A 21,369-nucleotide genomic window follows, 5' to 3' on the forward strand; every position below is an offset into this window, starting at 1 on the left:
TGGCACTGGAAAACAGATGTCACGTGTAATGCAGTCCCTGGTCACTAAGACAACCGAAAAAGGCAAAACCGTACATGCCGCCCCCCCCCCCCCAAACCCCGGGCAGTGCAGATTCTCTGAAAACTACAGGCGTTTTTAACCATGGCACATTACCATCGCAATTATTCCAGAAGGAGATCAAATTGTTTGCATAAGTGGGAAAGGAGGATGGGGCAAGGATACAACCCTACATGACCCACATCAAAGGGTCTGTCAATTCGCCTGAAGTTCCACAGCGGGTTTGTGCATAATGATTGCTTTATAATCGGAGTAATAAAATCAACAATTTATTGGGACCAGAAGACCTGGTCTGCTGTACTGATACCCTCCCTGAAAATCTTCCTGGAAAGGTGACTATTTCTTTTCCTTCCATCCATAGTTGCAACCGATCAAGGAATATATTACTAAAAAAACTTTGGGAACAGTCAATTGGACTGAAGTGCCTGTAATTGTGGGGGATCAGCTGGAGATCCCTTTTTATGGATGGGGATAATTTCAGCCCCTCCCCCATGTAGGAGGTATTTCGAGCCCCAAACATCTGATTCGCTCCTGGAATTTTATCTAAACATTGGGCTTTATTCGGTGCGATCCTTGGAATTGCCACTCTTACGTCCTCTAGGGATATTGGGTTAGATTCCATTCTATGTATGAATCTCCCCTTCACTCTCCATAGGTTGGATGCCCAACAACCTTTGGTGGAAAATATTTACATCTACGTTCAGAGAGTGGAGGGAGAAAAAATGTGTGATCCAGTCTGCCTCTTGCACATTAGGCATCCCTGGGCATACACCACTTCAAATTCCACAAGGTGGGGTGGCCCCTTTCCCTGGTGGCGGCCGGCATATCCTCCTACTGCTGCTGTTCTCATTCTCTTTTAGCTACTTTGATAGCTTGCTTATACAGTGACCGTTGGGCTTTGATTTCCACCATGTCTTGTTTCTGAATTGCAGATAAATCAGAACTAGATTTCTTCCACCCTCCATTATACCAAGACAGGCGGCTACGTCCCATGGGACTTTTTAGATGCAACAGAAAGGGTTGCCTTTGAGCTTAACAGACAAATAATTATGGATTGTACAAATCCTATCCCTCCATCGCCTTACCCAAACCACTCTACATTTAAAATCTATATATTCGGCCCACTCCGGGCTTAGAGGCTAATCCTGCTATATTCCAGGACAAAATGTTTGCTACTATAGGTGAGGGTTTTGTCCCAGATTCTTCAGGGTTATTCAGGCCCAAGTGATCACCATTACCTACCAGGGGAATAGACTGCACCTGGGGAGCGGGGAAGCCCATGCTATCCTCCAACCGCATGGTCTAGATAGATCTGCTGACATGAGGGGCAGTCAATCACCGGCTGACTTGGTAGGAACAGAAGTAGTTGCGGTGTTAGTGGGCAATTAAGCCCCACTCACTCCTGCTGCTTTTGCAGTATGCAGAGCAATCTCATCCATAATCTCTGTCCCACTCCCAGGCTATTGACCGCAGCTCTAGCTACATTTGCAGATGCAATCTGCTGCTGGGTAACACTTGGCCAGTTTGCATTGACGCTTCGGGTTCATAACCTGAGCACCATCTTAGCTACTGCAGTGGAACTTGCAGCTTGTTTTGACCATGATGAAATCTGTCGAGGCCCTTTTCGATGTACTCCATCTGCACTAATAGTGGAAAGTTATTGATTCAAATGGTATTTGATTCTTCCAAAGAGATTCCATGAGTTACACAGCCCAGTGAGGTGCATGCAGGAACCCGTTGCCATTCGTTATAGGGGAAAAACAATTTGTTCTACACGTGGGCTAGCAGGGACTTGGGGGAGGAGGGGTTGTGTTGCCTGGGGTGTTTAGCAGTGTGTAATTGTCGAGAGGTAGCTTTTGGATGTTGGATTGGGGCCCAGGATTGCTTCCTCTGCATTACCTTAATAATTACCTAACCCCAGATGATCCACTGCATTGTCTACTCTATAGCTAATTGGATTGTGTGGTGACGAACTCTCCGTGCGAGAATCTGGGGGGGTTCCCAGAGACAGTCTCCTCTCCGTTAATTTCTGATACTCCCACCACCGTTTGCAAAATTGTATCTATAATCGTGGGTGGGGGGGAAGGTGGGTTGCACTCTGGCCGGACCTCCTGAGGCTTTACGTTTACCCATTGTGAATTTGGTGGTACAGAAACCCTGGGGTACAAAAGGCAAGAATCTGCGAAGAAACCACTGTGAGGCAACCGAGAGAGCAATATTTAGCCACTCTAGGTCAACCGGGGCGATAGTACCCGCTCAGAACAGTTAGTCTGTACTCTTGCCCCAAAGTCTTGATGTCGGAGGATGGGCTCAGCCTCCTCCAAGTGCAGGACTGGCTGCCCTTGTCCCGGTCCGTGTGCTACCCGCGCTGCGAGAGTGCGGGTAATGCTTTACGCGCTACCTGTCTCCTCCCCATGGCCACAGAACAGGTGAGCGCTTCCCGGTACCACGCGACCCCGCCCGTACGTCATCTGTGGGCGTGACGTCAGCGAGGTCACATAAGCCGCACCCCGGTGCGCTGACATCAGTTTCCTTCTTTCCCGTGTGCAACACGGATCCGGATCGTGTCCCTGCCTGTTTTCAGGCCTTCTCTTTTTACACTTCGCATGGTGGGACAGTGTACGAAAGCCTTCGGGCTTTAACGCGTCTTGCGCGCATCAGATGTCAGTGATGGACCCTCATCCGATTTTGCATATGGTGTTTGGGCGAGCACCATGATTCCACGGACTGTGACGCTTGCCAGCATCTGAAGACTAAGTCCTGGCGGGAGCTTCGGATGAAGCTCCTTTCGGCCCGGTTGTCCAGGTCGGCATCCTGTCCACGTCCGTCCCCCGTGGAAGGGTCCACGAATCGCCATTTTCATTTCCGACATCGCCCGTCGCCGAGGCCCCTAGGGCGTTGCTCGCCCGTCGGTAAGTCATACAGCTTGTCCCTGAGGCCTGGTCCCCGCTCTGCAGAGGGCGCGGGTTCTCCACGGGACATGCAGCCTCGTTCGTTGCCACCCTACCTGCCGTTTCTCGGCACCGGGGCGACTAGGGCCCAAATGGAGGCCTATGCTGCGGCTCTGCAGGCTTCCTTGGCCCCTACTCATGGGACGCCCGCGGATCCCTTGCCACTTGCGGGGCCTTCCGCGGTGTCACCGGCGGCTCCTGCCCCAGAGCCGACTGGTTCAGCTTCAAGTGTTGGAGGTGTGGTGTCGTCGGGTTGTGGCCTTTCGGGGTTCCCCTCTTCGGCCCACGGCGCCTCTGCCTTGCCGCAAACCCCAGAGGGGGTCCCTGTGGTGTCGCAGCGGGCCGCCGGGACTCTGGACCTGTCTCTGGGTTCCCCTCTGTCTTCTGGACAGGCGGCGGCCTTGCCTGAAGCTGAGCTGACGCCGCCCGGGTCCTTCTCGTTTCTCCACGCAGGCGGCTGCTTCGTCGGATGTAGAGTCGACGCCGTTTTTTTGCCGCACCGGAGCCGACCCGCCCCATACTCCTGGGGCGCAAGTGGTGGGGGTGGTCGTCTCTGCGTCCCCTTCCGGTGCTGCTCGACATCACGCCGACGCCTGTGGCGGACTCCATGGCGTCTGGTCATTAACTCGTCTCCGTCAGCTTTTTGTTTCTTCTTCCCCGGAGACGGGACGTCGTGTCGTGGCTTTTTCCCCGGCGTCTTCCAGGGTGGGCTCATTGCTGTCCCCGCGGCCTCAGCCTTCACCAGAGGCACCTCAAGTATCCCACTCGTCTGTCAATTTTCCACTATTCCGGGTCTGGCCATTTCTTTCTCTAGCTGGAATTGGGGATGGCAGGCTTAGTTTACAGCAGTCTCCCACGGAGGAATTGCTTCAAACCCCCCCCCCGCCTCGACGCCCTACGGAGGCGTGTGCAGCCTTTGCCCGGGCCATTTCCACAGCTGTTGGCATTTTGCACATGGGCGACCCTACCCTTCCGTTCCCTACGGACCATTTGCTGGAGGTTCTCCATCAGGGCTCTGGTGGACCGGAGATGCTTCTTCCCTTCGAAGCTTCGTTCCATAATTCTCTTCTGGGGGCGTCCTGCCACAGGAGATCTGGTTCCCCAGTCGCTCCTCCACCGTCCTGCTCAACACAACCCAGTCTGTCTTTCTTTTCACCATTCTACCCAGGGCCCTCTTCTGCTTTTCCTTCCCTGCCTTTGGTGGTGTTTCCTCCGTCACGGGAGCCCCGGTGGTTAGTTTCATGGGGGTGGAATCTCTTTGCTTCCTCTAGTGCTGATTTGTGTGTGCTCCACACGCTTTGTGTGTTGGCCAGGGCTACTTCCAGCTTGTGGGATTCCATGGAGTCCCTTCTGCGTCTCCGGACGATGTCTCCGCCGACCTACGACGCCATGTGCTAGATGGCTGGGAGCTGGCCGCGTTCATTCTTCGTTCGGCCCTGGATGTTTCTGATGCTCTTGGCCGCACAATGGCCAGTTCAGTGGCTCCTGTCGCCATGCTTGGCTGAGGGATAGCGTTTTTCCTGAGAATGAGGGGGAGCGTCTCGACCTGCCATTTGATGGGGTGATCTTGTTTAACACCCATGCGGATGCTGCCATTCAGCGGCTCCTTGCGGGGCTCCGTCCTCCTCCTCCTCCGTACACTTGGCTTGTCAGTCCTCTGCTGCTTTATGGGCGGCGTTGTTTGGTTGGACCATCTATATGTTCTGGTGGGTTGGCGTGCCTTCGGGTCCGTAGGTTGACCCCTTTTGTGCTATCGGCTGGTGGTACAGCCCCTTCTGATTTTGTGGGTTTTTTTTTTTTTTTTTGCTTTTTGGTTGTGGTCCACCCATCAGTATCCCTTTTTCGGGATCCCTACCTTTCTTGGCTTCACTGTATTCCTCTGGTGCAGTTTCTTGTGTCTTGTCCGGGCGCAGCTTGTGCTGCTCCGGGTTCCGTCGGTCTCGGTGTTAGTTACATCGCTTGCCAGTTTGCCATGCTGTCTCTATGATGTTGTGTTGTGCCGTTCTCTACTTCCTGTCTGGCGTTCTGGCCTAGTCCTCTGTCTGGTGTTCCAGGGGGCTGGGTTTCTCCTGGCTTTCCTGTTTTCTGGTTGGCGCCTTGGTCCGGCTTCCGTGTCTTCCCCTTTTTTTCTCTTATGGCTGGTTCCATTACTCTTCGTGGGTCGGTGTCTCTATTGCACGATCCTCCCTTGGGGCTTGTTCTGCATTTTCCTGGCCTCGGCCTGCGCCTGGTTTGTTCTGGGTGCGCTGCTCCATGGTGCTGTCCGCTGCCGGCTGTGCACGCCTGCTTGTGCTGGCCCACTACCGTGGCCCTTGTTGTGCTAACTTGTGCCCCTGCCTCTTGTTCTGCTGGGTCTTTACGCACCTGCGCCTTTCTTCCTAGGCCTGCGTTCCTTTCTTGCGGAGCCGTTCCTGCCTTGCCTGCTTCCTTGCGGCTGATGCCTGTTCCGCTGTTACGTGTCACTGTGTGTTTCCCTAAAGCAGGCCCTGCCTCCGGTCCTGCCTCTTCTCACCTGGAGTTGGGGTCGTTCTTTCCTCCTGGGTGCTGTTATGCGGCGGTCTGTCCCTACGAGGGTCTGTGGCTGTTGTACCTTGAATGGGCTTGGCCTTGTTCTTGCTTGCGTCTGCTTGGTGGGGGCTAGGCCGCCCTTGTCCCCATGCACGTCCCCTGCTGGGACCCTGTGTTCCATCCTACTGGGGAGGTTCTCTCACAGGCCCTCATCCCCACTGGGTATGGCTAGGGTATCTATTCTACGTTAAGGAATCTGCGGCTAGTAGTCTCTATCAGACGTACAAGTTCTCATCCAGGGGATACTCATCAATAGTCATAATCTATGAATAATCCCCGCCCATGTGCGGGATCCCGGAGCATATAGAAAATACATATATATAAATATATATATATATACATATGTGAAAACATATAAATGTAGCCTAATAATGTTCAAAACATGGCAATGCTGTAAATTACATATTTTTGCATAGTAGTGCCCCCGTAACCCGTAAGGAAAAAAGGAAGCATCAGGCAAATTATAACACAGCACTGCTTTATTGCCATAAAGCAACATGTAATTGTAGGCATTCGCCAGTAGGCTGCAGTAGAGTATCAAGAATCCAAGAAAAACTGACACCTTGCCTTTAAGGCATTAGAGTAGGGGGACCGTGCCTTTAAGGCCTGCCCGTGACCCCCTGCTCCCATGATGCACTACAGGTGACAGTTGGGCCAGTTCTTTTTTCCGGCTCCTTCTGTGAGGATCCTGGAGCTTGAGCTCTTCAGTTTTTTGACTGAAATTTTGAATTACAGCTTTTTCTAGCTTTTTTCGACGTTTTCTGGCTTATAAGGGCTAATTCTGCTGGTTCCAGTGAATTTTCCAATTTTTTTCCAGTCAGAATGTCTCCTTTATTTAGGAAATGCCCTTCTTGTGGTAATAAAATGGCACTGGTGGATCCACACTCGGTGTGTATTGTGTGTTTACCATCAAAACACGATCCTGACCAGTGTCCCCACTGCCAGAAGTTCTCAAAGCGCACTCTGAGGGACAGAGAGCGCATTAAACTGCATGCAAGACTGGAGAAGGAACGAAGCCGTCGTGAAGGCGAGCATTCCTCATCAAGACCACCTTCTTCAGCTACGCAAGTACAGAAACGGCGACATACCAGCTCCCCGGGCTCCAAGAAGACCAGGAGTCCAAGAGGTTCGCCGTCGACGTCGAGGATGCCGGCGAAGAGGCAGAGAACTTCGGCGTCAAGGGATTCATCCCACCATCAAGAGTCTCCGCCGCGCAAAAGTAAGTCGGCGTCGAGAGGCGGCCCTTCGGGCTCGAAGGCTGCTAGTCTGGTGACATCTGATCTGTCTCCGTCGACGTCGAGGCTTCCGTCGACGTCGAGACACTCTCCGCCACCCTCGAGGGGGTCGACGTCGAGAGATGCGGCGACGTACATTCCGCCGCGAGTGGGCCGGTCGCCGTCGATGGTTACCCCCACTCGGCGACATAGAAGGTCGACGTCGAGAGGAAGATCGACGTCAAGAAGTCGACGTCGAGAGAGGTCGCCGTCAAGATCACCACGTCGACGTCGAGAGAGGTCGACGTCGAAGTCGCCCAGTCGACGTCGAGAGAGGTCGACGTCGAAGTCGCCCAGTCGACGTCGAGAGAGGTCGACGTCGAAGTCGCCCAGTCGACGTCGAGAGAGGTCGACGTCGAAGCCGCCCAGTCGACGGCGAGAGAGGTCGACGTCGAAGACACGGCCGACGTCGAGGTCATCTAGCCGACGTCAGGTGTCAGAGAAGAGGAGATCGACATCGAGGTCTCCACGACCGGCGTCGAGACCAGAACGGCATACCTCACACTTGCCGATGGTGACGCAGACGTCGTCGACGTCAAGGGATTCGACGTCGAGGGCGAAGACTGGACCGCCCGCGGAGAGGTCCCCAGGAGAACAGTCATCATCTCCGGGACTGCACATCGTGCAAATATCTCCAGAAAGATCACCCGAGGCTCCAGAGCGGTTTGGACTGTCACCGCGCTGGTTACGAGATGTGGGCGCTGCCGCATGTCGGAGTCCGGGATCGGACTACTCCCGCATGTATTCCCCACCGCGCAGGAGTAAATCGCCTCCGAGGGATCCACGGCCAATTTCACCACGCCGGTCTCGTTCCAGGGACCGTCGCACCGCGCCAAAACGTCCAAGATCTCCGTCCAAGCGCAGATCAGGATCAAGGGCTTACCAAAGCGAACGCTCCCACAAGAGGCGACGCACCGGGTCGTCCACTGGGACTGCATCCACAAGATCCTCAGTCCGGGACTACTCACCTACTTTTTCATCCACGCCTCCATCGCGAGTGTCCCCGGTGGATGACATTATAACTTTCTCGGACGTCCTGGGTAGAGGGGCGCAAAAGTTGAACATCGCACTGCACGCCCCTCAGGCACCCACTTCTGTGATCTTTGACACTTTACACCATCGGTCAGCTCCCAGACCTCTGCTCCCGTTGGTGCCAGGATTGTTAGAACCAGCGATGGCCACGTTCCTTACACCGGCTACAGCGGGCTCGGTCCCCTCGAGAATAGCAAAGAAGTACAAGGCTCCGGCCGAGGACCCTTTATTCTTGAGGGCGGACCCGCCAGCGGATTCGGTGATAGTGGCGGCGGCCATGAAGTCTCACTCAGCCTCAATATCTGCTTCTGTCCCCCCTGAGAAGGACAGCAAGCTGATGGACTCCTACGGCAGGAGAATGTGCAACACATCTGCCGCGCACATGAAGGTCGCTAGCGCTTCAGCCCTGCTAGGGAGGTATGATCGTTCCCTATGGGATTCCCTGGCCAGATTCGTGGAGAAATTGCCTAGGGAGGACAGGCAGGATTTCACGGAGATCCTACATGAAGGCGGACTGGTGGCCAACCAAGTAATAAGCGCAGCGGCGGATGCATCAGACCTAGCCGCGCATGGCTACTCCCATGGCATCTGCTCCCGCCGTTCGGCCTGGCTCAGATTAACAGCCCTCAAACCAGATGCGCAGAAAAGGATTCTTAACCTGCCGTTTAATGGATCATCGCTATTTGGAGCTCATGCGGACGACCAAATGAGCAAGATGAAAACGGAATTGGACACTGTAAAGGCTGTGGGACTGGAAAAACGCAAAGAGTTCCGCAAGCGCTTTCGCCAGGGCGATAAACGTGCCTTTCACCAGCGCGTTCAAACGCCCCAATGGTCCTCTCAAAACCAACAGAGGTCCCAGTTTCAGCAAAGGGGCCGGGGCAGAGGAAGAGGAAATGCTAAACAGCAGCAGTCCTCTAACAAGCAACCTCCCAAGCAGTGAAAACTTACTTCCTCCGCACTCGTTCGCCACTCCGGTGGGAGGAAGTGTCACCGCTCACCTGGCAGAGTGGAATACAATTACAAACGACAAATGGGTGCTGAGTATTGTAGAGCGTGGCTACTTGCTGAGGTTCAAATCTCCCCCTCCGCAGGTACCCCCACGGAAACAGCCACTCCCTCTCAGCCAAAACAAGCTTTTAAAGGACGAAGTTGCCACTCTCCTCTCCAAAAACGCCATAGAGGAAGTTCCAAACAGGCAGAGAAATCGGGGAGTGTACTCCCGGTATTTTCTTGTTCAGAAAAGAGGAGCGATCGGAGACTACAGACCCATCCTCGATCTCCGCCTACTCAACAGATTTCTCAGAAGGGAAAAATTCAGGATGCTAGCACTGCACCAGATCTTCCCACATCTACACCAAGGGGACTGGATGTGTGCCATCGATTTACAGGATGCATACTTCCACATTCCTGTCTCAGCGAAACATCGGAAGTTTCTCAGATTTCGCATCTTTCACCAACATTATCAATACAAGGTCCTGCCATTCGGCCTCAAGTCCGCGCCACGAACGTTCTCAAAGTGCATGGCGGTGGTGGCTGCATTTCTCCGCAAACGGAAGATATTCGTCTACCCATATCTAGACGACTGGCTCTTAAAAAGTTCCACCCCGGTTCAACTCCAGAGTCATCTCTCGTTCTGCCTAAACCTTCTACACTCGTTGGGCCTTCAGGTCAACTACCGGAAGTCGATCCTCAATCCAACTCAACGGATCCACTACCTGGGCGCCTCTCTAGACTCCTCAAGCGCAAGCGTGTGTCCTTCGGAGGAGAGGTTATCCTCCATGCTGCAAAAAAGCTGCACGCTTCTCAGCACGGAATATCCCACAGCCAGACAAGTGTCATCTCTCCTGGGATCCATGGCCTCGTGCATCTACATCGTGCCCAACGCACGTCTGCACATGCGTCCTCTGCAACAAGACCTAGAGGATCAGTGGTCGCAGAGGACCGGCCGCTGGGAAGATCACATTACCCTTCATCAAGCCGCCAAAGATTCCATCCGGTGGTGGATGAAGCGCTCCCATCTGCTTCACGGCGTCCCATTCCATCAGGCGCCTCCGACACAGACGGTGGTCACAGACGCCTCCATGCAGGGCTGGGGGGCTCATATGGGCCGGCTTCAAGTACAAGGTCTCTGGTCCGCTACCGAGCAGAGCTATCACATCAACTTCTTGGAGCTACGAGCAGTCCATCTCGCTCTCAAGTCCCTGTACCCATCCCTGCAGACCGACTATGTTCAGGTTCAGACGGACAACACCACAACTATGTTCTATCTGAACAAGCAAGGAGGGACCAGATCACGGGTCCTGTCTCTGGAGGCCCAGTCAATCTGGAAATGGCTTCTGGCGAGAAACCTGACGATCGTCGCTGTTCACCTGCCAGGGACCCTGAACGTGCAGGCGGACGGCCTCAGCAGAGACTTCGTCGAAGCGCACGACTGGGTGCTCAACGAAGGCGTCGCTCAAGACATCTTCCGCTTGTGGGGCATACCAGACATCGATCTGTTCGCAGACGCGGACAACAAAAAATGCCCCGTCTTCGCCTCCAGGTTCCCTCAACGGGGGTCGCAGGGGAACGCGCTTTTGATCAGCTGGTCGAGGACATTGCTTTACGCTTTTCCTCCTCTCCCTCTCATCCCGGCTGTGATTCAGAAGTTCTACAGGGCCAGAACTCGGATGATCCTAATAGCACCGGAGTGGCCCCGGCAGTGGTGGTACCCGGATCTACTCCAGCTGTCGGAGGTACCACAGAGGAGGTTGCCATGCCTGCCGAACTTGCTGACCAAGGACAAGGGGAGAGTGTTCCACCCCAATCTCCCCTCCCTCCGCTTGACGGCATGGCTCCTGAATTCATCCAGTACGGACATCTAGATCTTCCACCGGACTGTATGAGCATTCTTCGGGAGGCAAAGAGGCCCTCCACGAGGAAGTCGTATGGCTTTAAATGGAAAAGATTCTGCTTCTGGTGTAGAGATAACACCCTTGATCCGATCCGGGGTCAAGAACAGGTTATTCTCCCCTACTTACTGTACTTGGCGAAGTCTGGGTTAAAGTACTCTTCCATCAGAGTACACTTAGCTGCTATTACAGCCTATAGGAAGTCTCCTACCCAGGCCTCATTCTTTCAGATGCCAGTGGTAAAGGATTTCTTAGAAGGGCTTAAGAAAGTTTACCCACCTGTGAGGTCTCCTTCCCCTTCCTGGGAACTGAACATCGTTCTCTCTAAACTGATGGGAGGTCCTTTTGAGCCGATTCATAAGGCCTCCTTGCAACATCTGACCTGGAAGGCTGCCTTCTTAGTAGCCATCACTTCGGCCCGTAGGGTTAGTGAAATTCAGGCCCTCTGCTGCAAGGAACCTTACACGGTGTTTCATGCTAATAGGGTGGTGCTCCGTACTCATCCGAGCTTCCTGCCCAAGGTGGTTTCGGACTTCCATATTAATCAGGTGATCACGTTGCCCACCTTCTTTCCTCAGCCGACCACACCCCCGGAGAGAGCTCTACACTCTCTTGACCTCCGGAGGGTTTTGAAATTCTATCTAGCTAAGACCCTTACTCTTAGAAAGTCAGACAGGCTCTTTGTTAACTATGGACCCACTAATACCGGGCTGGCTGCGGCCAAGAGATCTATCTCTAGATGGATTGTCTCTTGTATAGCTTTGGCTTACCAACTGTCCCACAAAGTTCTGCAGGGTAAACCTAGAGCACACTCTACTCGGGGGAAGGCTTCTACGGTAGCACTCCTTCGCAACGTTCCCATGTCTGAGATCTGTAAAGCGGCTACATGGCGCTCAGTCCATACTTTCACGCGCCATTATTGCCTAGATTCAGACGCACAGGCCGACGCCCAGGTGGGGCAGGCCTCTTTGAGGAACCTATTTGCATAACTGTAATACAAGAAGTGTCTTTTAATGTATGTTTTAACTGCTTTGTTGCTCGTCCGCGAGACTTTGGGTATGGGCTTGCTACTCTATTCATAGATTATGACTATTGATGAGTATCCCCTGGATGAGAAGGATTAGTTACTTACCTGTAATCCTAGTTCTCATCCAGGGGTATACTCATCAAAGTCATAAGCGACCCACCCACCTCCCCGGACGAGCAATGTTTTCTCTTTAAATAAGTGATGTATGGAAGGCAGATCTACTCAGGTGCGGAGGCACCGCCAAAAAGAACTGGCCCAACTGTCACCTGTAGTGCATCATGGGAGCAGGGGGTCACGGGCAGGCCTTAAAGGCACGGTCCCCCTACTCTAATGCCTTAAAGGCAAGGTGTCAGTTTTTCTTGGATTCTTGATACTCTACTGCAGCCTACTGGCGAATGCCTACAATTACATGTTGCTTTATGGCAATAAAGCAGTGCTGTGTTATAATTTGCCTGATGCTTCCTTTTTTCCTTACGGGTTACGGGGGCACTACTATGCAAAAATATGTAATTTACAGCATTGCCATGTTTTGAACATTATTAGGCTGCATTTATATGTTTTCACATATGTATGTATATATATATATATATTTATATATATGTATTTTCTATATGCTCCGGGATCCCGCACATGGGCGGGGATTATTCATAGATTATGACTTTGATGAGTATACCCCTGGATGAGAACTAGGATTACAGGTAAGTAACTAATCCTTACTTACTTTCGGTAACTATGTATCTGGTAGAGACTATTCTAGCCGCAGATTCCTTCACGGCCCGCCCTTCCTCCCCGTTCTGCGAGAACCTTCAGTTGGTTTTCTGCACTCTCCTCCCTCCGGTTGGCTTGTCTTCTGTGGGTGTCCGCCTCGCTTCCTCCTGGGTAGGATGCTTTGTTCTGCTAGATTGTTCCACCCCTTCCTTTGATAGTCGGTTGGTTCATGTGTGCGTCTGCATCCCATCACCCTGGCTCTTTTCTCTGGCGTCGGGGCCTCCTTTTACTCTTCTCCCTTTTGCTTGCGTAGGGTTTGATTCCCTTGCAGTCCACTACGTTGGGAGATGTTTTGCCTGAACCTAAGCCTTTTCGCCCCTTTCAGGGGATACGGCCCTCCTTGATGGTGTTATCTAGGGGTGGATTGCTGTTGTTCTGCTGTTCCGGGCTTTTTGCCCTTCACTTTTGTGCATTGTTCGCTCTCTCGCGCCTTGGCTGGCAAGGGTGTTCCTCAGAGCGGTGCGATGGCTTTCGCTGCTATGGCTGTTTGTACCTTCGTGCTTGGCACTTTTCCTACTGGTGCTGTTACTCGCCTTTCGTTTCACTAATTTTTCGCAGTGTTCCTGTACTCTCCACAGTTTTGTTTGTGATGGCTCCGAAGAAAACTGTCAGCGCGCCGGGGTGGGGCTTATGTGACCTTGCTGACATTTCATCGATTGTCAATAACTTTAGGCCTCACAATTTATTTTTTGGGGTGAGAGCAGTGTTTTCTAAATTTTCTCTTGTATTAAGTGGTGCTTAACCAAGTAACATGCCCTAGTGACTGAACTCGTAGGAGCTGGGGTTGTTGACTGGTCCTGCAGTGAAGGCAGGGTGCAAGTGGCCTCGGTCGCTGCTTCTGCCCATTCTATGTGGGGAGGCAGCACAGGCAAAAATAAATAAATATACACTTCTGCTCCCGCACCTCGCTGTTCCTCTGCTCCCGGCATTGCAGTTCCTGTGAGCACAGGTTCCCAGCTCACCACGCAATCCGATCGCTTCTCTCATTGTATTACTCCCAGCATGAGATACGTGATGGGATTTGACAGAGTGGGCCATTTTTCACACTCCAGCAGGGACTTGGGAGCCTGTGTTCCTGAGCCCTGCAGATAACCCCATGGAATAGCCTGGAGATATCCAAGTGCTAATGTCTGTTTGGCCGACTGTGTATTGCCAGCCAAACCGCCATGCACACAGTCAGTGCCCACTGCTCCTCCCCCTGCTGGTGATGCTGCGACCCGGCCTGCCCCCCTAGGCTCAGCAGATTAAGCATACTGCCATAAGAAATAAAATGAGTGTTTTATTATCGTTTAATATTTTTCATTTTCTGCCTTTAAGCTGGGTGGAGGCTGCAGCAAAAACCCACTGGGTCAGATGGCAAGTCTTATTATGAGGGGAGTAGTTGTCTGAACACTTGTCTGATTCTGTAACATATGTGAAATGTCTGTTGGTGTTAATCATTGAAAATTTAACAGCGAAGTTCTGTTAGACTTAGTGCAGGTTCTCTTCACTTCATTTACGATGTCAAGGAGGGTGCTGACATCTTTTCATCATACTTTACTCGTTTGGTTTTTTTCCAGATGAAACCATAAGTTGTGCATACATCAATAAAAACTCCAACATAGTATATAAAAACCAATAGGATAAAATTACTGTAAGCCCCCGATTACAGAATTGAAAGATAGGTTCCACTATCCGATTTAATCACAACTGGACTCAAGCCTGATAGCGGCCCTTAAAAAGCTGAGCGTATACTATCACTTGTAAGAGGTTGTGAAAAGATAAAACCAGGTCCAGCCCTCTGAAAACAAGCAGTTTTAAATTGTCACTAATTGCCTATAATCCGACTTGTTTTCTCCATCACCTATTATTTGTCACAATGGTTTGCCATACGGTCATGTTTCACAGTTAAGTTGTTTCAGATGTCCTGTTCTAACTGTTCAAATACCTCCGAATATGCTTGTGCAACAGCGCACAAGTTGAAACTTTTTTCTTTCTCTTTTTAGGACGTTTTATACACGGTCTGCAATCCTGTTGCAAAAGTGATGCGCATTGTCACATTCAAGAGAAATGGAATACAGGCAATGGTGGAATATCCTTTTTATGAATTCTGAATCTTTTTTTTTAGCCAAGGGAAAAGCAATTGTGGCATTCCTTACGTTCCCATTAAAAAAAAAATGTTTCTTCACTGAACCCGCTGTTCATTCGAGGACAACCCAGCTACTGAAATGCTGAAGTAGCAGTGTCAAATTTCAAACTTGTCAAATTAAAAGAGCACGTTACCTTCTCTATTTGTAGCTTTTGAAGATGCATTCCTGGAATAGTGTTTCAGTTGTACATACTTGAAAGGTTTTGTTTGTTTAAAAAGTGCTGCCTACTGGGGCAGGTTTTCCCCAAAATGATATTCATAAATTAAAATGTATTTGTCATCTAGGATTCTAACCACAGGTTTCGTCGTTTCTCAGCAGTGAGGAGTTTTATAAAATATCAAGTTGCCCATGGGACAGGCTGCTTAATAAATATTACTTGTCCTATTAAAATGTTATATATTCCTAGCTTTTGCGGATATGCAATGAGGTCACAAATTAAGTGAGTTGTCACGTTATATTAGAGCTCTAATAATAGACTTGCTGATTATGCTAACACTCCTATTACATCAGGGTTTGGATTCGAGCAAGAATCCGAATGTGCCCCTTTTCTGCAGTGCTATTGACATGAGATAGAAAGTAGGCAGTGATGTAAAGACAAGATGAAGGAACCTGGAACCCCACCTGACTCATAACATTCTAACATGCGCTAATATGAGAATACTACAGGCAGGAAGTGCTAGTTCAAGGGTTGGATTAAATACCATACGGCTCTGCACATCTATAAACAAATCCAGTTTAAGGGTATTCACATTCTGCCCCAGTCTCGTGCCACACTAGAAATGTTTGGAAACGTACTCCGGCATAAAACTTTTCCCTGACCGTCTGAAAAAGGTGTAGGGAAAGTTATTTTGGAATCACTTAAGACCTTTTTCGTATGAGTGTGCGTATGTAGATAAAGATCAATATGTGCACATAACTACATATGCACGTTTAACAACTTGTACATATTAATACAGATGTACCTTAGTTGCGCGCACACACACCCAAAATGTGGTGATGTAAAGCAAAGGGCTTGTGCTGCAGTGAATTTGGCCTACTTGTCCAGTGGTCAAAATAAACAGGAAAACTTGCTTTTGAGCCCAAACAAAGTCATGGGCTTTGGGTTATAGAAATTCCACATCCCAGTTTTTTTTTGTTTTGCAATGTCTTTTCATTTCCATTTTGCTACACTGTTGTACTTTGTAACAGCAGAACCCCTGTTCTGTTAAAAAAATAACTTTTCAGAAGCTGCTTAAGGGGTGCATAAAGTATGTTAGATGTTTGTATAGGTTGTGCAAGCTTCAGATCAATAAATCTGGCCTTGATGTGAAATTCCTTCTCTATTTTAGTATGTAATATTTTGTTTGCAGACCTAATGTTCAGTTCCCACTAAGTAGAACCAAAGGGGATGATGAAAGTGTTCAACATTGCAAGCACTCGCCCCCAGTCAACTGATCTGGGTTTAATCCATCATCATAGTAAGTACTAAGTGGCACATGACCAAAGTATATAAAGAGCAAGCTGGTTGTGACCGAAATTGGAGCAGGACTGTTCCAATTGCCTTTGGTACTCTGCAAGTAGAAAATGGCTATCTAGTAGTCAGCTAGTAGCAACTTAAAACTCCCCGGCCATCAGCAGGCCATGTTGCAAGTAAGTATTATTTTAGTGACACCACAAGTGATAAAGATCTATCCTCCCAGAGAAAACACAAATATAACAATTACACCACTTTGCATGACAAGTTAAAGCCCTCGCCCCACCCACAGCGGAATACCATGAGTGCAGGGGAGTCTACCCAAACGGATGCTCTACAAGTAACTTCATTTCCATTACTAAACATTATCCTCTGTTAGACCATTATTTGTCCTTGTCCACTAATCACCACCATACTTAAACATTGTTTCTGTGCGTATTTTGAGTTCTCATAAGAGATTTAGAGCTCAATACTAAGTTCGTTGTTTTGAGTTGGGCTACAGATAATTTTAAAATTAAGGTAAAAGTTTGCTAGTTTCTCAAACTCATCTGTGCTAGAGAGCTACCAACTTAAGTGCTGTAATGACTGCATTTGTTAGGTGGCAATCTGACTGCATTGATTGAAATGTCCTCACTTGGAGTAAATGGGGGAAGACTTTTTTTTTGTGGGGGGGGGGGGTTATTCTTGATGGTTTATTTCTTCTAAATATTGACAGTTTTTTTTCCTTAATAAGAAGTACATTTGAAAACATTCTTGGAGCCCAAAAGGCCAAAGCCTCTCTGAATGGAGCAGATATATATGCCGGGTGCTGTACTCTAAAAATTGAATATGCAAGGGTAAGCGGTCAAAATTATTTATGTTTATTTTGTCATTTGTTTGCAGTTCTCAGACTAACTTCTTATTTGAATATCCACAGCCGACTCGTCTCAATGTTATCAAGAATGATTCTGAAAGTTGGGACTACACTAAGCCTTTCGTGGGTCAACCAGGACCAGGTAAGAACTTCGGTATTTTTGCTGTTTTCACAAGAGTGCAGATGTCATGGGCTAGGGAAAAGGGATTCTAAACCATACTAGCCTCATGGAAACCAATATAATGGAACATAGTGCCTCACACTGGTGAAGTGAGTTTTTTTAGTTCACCATGGAGCCCAGACATTCAGGCACGTTCGCATTCCAAGGACTTGCATTTCTCCAAGCAGTCTTACTCTGGACAAGAGGAATCTGATACAGAGCACTTCAGACTTGCACACTGCATCTCATCGGAAAAGACTTTGTTGCACATCAGTTGGAAATGGCAGTGAGATGGCTAGAGGTGGATTCCAGCAGGCTGACTCTCCACTTCCTCATGCACCACATCGGCATCAGCAAAAGGCTCTCTGCAAAAACCTCAGACTTGCAATTCACCTTGACTGCATTCTGCATGCATCAACAGCACAAGTTTTAAAGGAGGACACGCACAAGTACAGATTTGCATGGGAAGAATGCTCTGATAAACTGTCCACATATGTTTGCTGACTTATTGATCCGCATTCTTTTTAAAACATTTTTTATCTAGCATTGGACTTGATTTTTGTTTTTCCGCTAGTCAGCCAATGTAAATATTTAGTTGCACATTTAACTTAGCAACAGTCTTGCATGATAATTAGTTTTAGTATATGAGAACAACATTGTTTAGACTTTCAGAGCGGTTTGTTGAAAATGTGGTGTACAGTTTACATGGCCTAGTGTACATAACTAATTTTCCAATTATTCATGTGTCCTATATCTCCCTGCAAGCTAGTTTCATATTGTAGCACATTTTCAAATATATTTAAATTTCACCCATATGGACCAGGGTAGAGCACTTACATGCCCCTCTGGAAATTATTCTAGCATCGGTTCTATGATATGATTTATTTATGCAGTTGGATTTCTTCAAATGCCTGTTTTTCAGTGGGTGGGGCACGTAAAGCGACATGGCTTGTCTTTTTACAACAAAAAAACATTGGGATCGCCTGAGTCAGTATGGGGTTCCAAACACACAAGAGCCAACTTATTTTTTTTAAGTGACTTTGTCAGATCTTCGCATATTTAGACACTTTGTAATGTCTGATTTTCTCATGCCTGTACAAAGCTAACAAGAAGCAGCAGTTTTGGAGAGCTTATTTTCTTTGCTGGACGATTTTAAATTAAAATATTGATCTACATACCTTAATGTAGTGGCATGAATCTACTTAGAGCTACATTATTTGCCTCCTTACATTTTGACCTTGCAGCCAGTTATTAGTAGAAGTGTGGTACATTTAATCACTTTAGACAAAAAATGGCTTTAAAATATGAAACTTTGCACTGGTTTTCCAAATTTCTTTGCATAATATTACATTCACGAGACCAAACACATCCATAAATTGTTTGGCTATTTGGTGCAATCCAATAACTGCTGACACATTGGCTAGCTTTCTGTTTCATCACTTTGGGTGTGCTGAATGGGCGGGTCCCTCAATATGTTAAAGGATCATATTTTATTGTTAAGGGAATTAAACTGATAGTTGACTAGAGATACAACTTAAACGTGAGCCTCCCTCTGTTACTGCAAAAAAAAATGTTTACATTAATTGTATAACTATGCAACATACTTTTTACTGATTGTGAAACCATGTAATACAGGTTTTTGTTCGCTTATGCTGAATCTTCTTGAAAGGAGCCTTCTTTGAAAATGTGTTGCTGTTGAAGCTAATAGTATGATTCAGGTACTGTCTTTCACAAGTATTGCATTTATTTAATGTGCGATGTCGCTTGAATTGTTTCAAAGGGCAAAGCAATGTATATTTTATTTCGTGGCATTGGCTGTGCAGCCATTTTTGTAATGAGGCCATGTGTATGTTTTTCCAGTGTTAATTGCCCCAGCTCCATTTTAAATTGATGACTAACAGAAGAACCATACTAAAGGATAAATTAGCTGAAATCCTTCATACAGTTGTCCGTTATTGCCACGCTTGGTTCAGTGTGTCCCTAATCTTCCCATGTTTTTTCTGTGGGGACCTGCATATTGCACCAGGCAGTTTCAATGTGTTTGCTTTTGAAAAGTTGGTCAGTATGAGGATTTCTGTTTTTATACAAGGACAGAAATAGGGTGTGTAGTCCTGATGTGTAAAGGGGTTTGCACGTTTCAAAGTGTATTTACCTGATACAACTTTAAAAGATCCTGTAGTGTTTATAAAAACAAAAAAAACTTTGCCTGGGAAGTATTTGGATAACTTTGCATTACTTGCATAGTTTGGGAACTTACCAAACCTCGACCAGATTTGATTGTTAGAATTTTACACTGTTTTTGCCAGAGAATTTTCCAATTTTATTGTTTTGGGACGTAGGTGGGATGGCCTTGAGTTGGGGAGGTGTTTCCCACATTCTTGTAGACTTGCATAGTTCACAACAATTGTGTAAATCTTTTTATTTCTCTCACTTCATGAGCATGTGGAGGAAGGATTATCAACAACCTGCACTTTTGTCAGACTAACAGAAATGGTCACCAATTGCCTTGTATTTTGAGAGTGCCACATCTGTAGTTAGATATTCTTTCGAGCACCATGATGCGAGCATGCCTCAAAAGTATTGCTCTATTTCAAATTATCTGAAATTGATATAGCATCCATATTGACTTGCGCCTTCACACGAGCACTTAGAGGCTACACATTGCAACATAATTTGTCTGTAAATAGCTGTACATAACTTGTCTAGAAGCATGTTTAACTTTACACTTGAAATCGGAGCGTTTGAAGGAACGATTATTTTTTTTCTTTTTGAGTTTGCTAATGTTGAATTTAAATTTATTCTTGCAGAGCGAGGCAAAGGCCGACAAAGACAGGCTATTCTGGGAGACCATCCTGCATCATTTGGGTCATCCTATGGAGGACCAGCATCTTCGTATGGCTCAAACTATGGCTCATCATACGGCTCATATGGCGGATCATATGGCTCGTCATACGGGTATGATGGATTTGGTAAGTTTATGCTACTTGTGGGATTGCAAAATGTGCTCCCATTTTTCTTCCCCCTTCAAGTATTGCACTCCCATTTACTTGGTCTTTCGTGACCAATTAGTCAGTATTCTGTGGCTGCCTTGAAACATCCAGCATAGTCCTATTGCATCACTGCCTCTCACTTCTTTTACACCCGTTTTAAATCCAGCATACCAGACAGGACAATCTGTTTGGGTTCAAAAGACATATTTGTGGGCATATCAAGAACTTATAACCTACCTATTGCTTACCGTTAGTTGGCCTTTTTGTCTGTCTGATGTGCTTGTTTATTGATCAGTGACTTTCCTTGCCCCAGTTTTTGTCCCCATCTTGGAGCATAGCCTGCTCATGGTCTATCAGATTGACTAGCTTCTATCCTAACACTATTTGCTTTTAGGGAACTTTGTTTATCCAGTATTGGGGTATCTTTCATAGATTCACATGCCTGAATCATTCCCCGTCGCCGAGGCGGGAGTCCCGGTAGATGATAAAGTAGTGCCAAAAATAATTAGTAGTAGGCCCAAAGAAAAAAGGCCCTAAGGCCTATATCTTAGAAGCCTATCTACCTCGTTATGTAAAATAACCCAAGAATTGGTAACAACCAATCAGACAGCACCCTTCTAGAACCCTGTCAGCAGAGCCAGCTCTTCTCAGATTTTCACCGCACGTCGTGTGGAAGGGAGTCTCCCTGAGTGCCTACTCAGTTTCTTCTTTTTATTCAGAAATGTCTGACAAGAAAGCTTTGTTTAAACCCTGCAGGACCTGTGATAAGAAGAGGGTCCATGTAGACGACCAGCATGAGGAGTGTATTTACTGTCTGCATCCTAAGCATGTTGCTAAGGATTGTAGAATTTGCCGGACTTTCCCTCCCAAGACCTTAAGGGACAGAGAGGCAAGAGTATTATTATGGTTGAAATCTTCCTCGGCTGAGGAGGATGACAGGGCCTCGACATCTAGCAAAAGGCCTAGATCTATTGATAGTTCTTCCAGTGAAGGGAGAACACATCATAAGGCCTCTCATGTAACTTCTGACCATTCGCAGAAGTCACAAGACTCTGAGAGATCCAAGAGGTCTTCAGCTTCTAAAACCGTGAGTAAATCTCATGTTAAGACTTTGTCAGTGGGATCGTCATATACTATCTCTGTGACTTCTGCTGCTCCTCTGTCGACGGCTACAGTCTCCACTACTTCTATATCTTCACCTATCATGTCTCCT

At 48.1% G+C, this 21,369-nt stretch overlaps 1 protein-coding gene across 1 annotated transcript in view; it reads left to right on the plus strand.

The window, feature by feature from the left end:
* The window catches only part of HNRNPLL (heterogeneous nuclear ribonucleoprotein L like), a 111,763-nt gene that overhangs the window by 29,253 nt on the left and 61,141 nt on the right, over positions 1-21,369 (plus strand). The window contains exons 4-7 of the mRNA XM_085612323.1: positions 14,557-14,642; positions 16,893-16,989; positions 17,070-17,148; positions 19,974-20,135. Coding sequence (XP_085468449.1) covers positions 14,557-14,642; positions 16,893-16,989; positions 17,070-17,148; positions 19,974-20,135 — 424 coding nt within the window. The remainder of the gene's footprint in view (positions 1-14,556; positions 14,643-16,892; positions 16,990-17,069; positions 17,149-19,973; positions 20,136-21,369) is intronic.

The sequence above is a fragment of the Triturus cristatus genome, chromosome 6 (assembly GCF_964204655.1).
Source record: "Triturus cristatus chromosome 6, aTriCri1.1, whole genome shotgun sequence".
Classification (NCBI taxonomy): domain Eukaryota; kingdom Metazoa; phylum Chordata; class Amphibia; order Caudata; family Salamandridae; genus Triturus; species Triturus cristatus.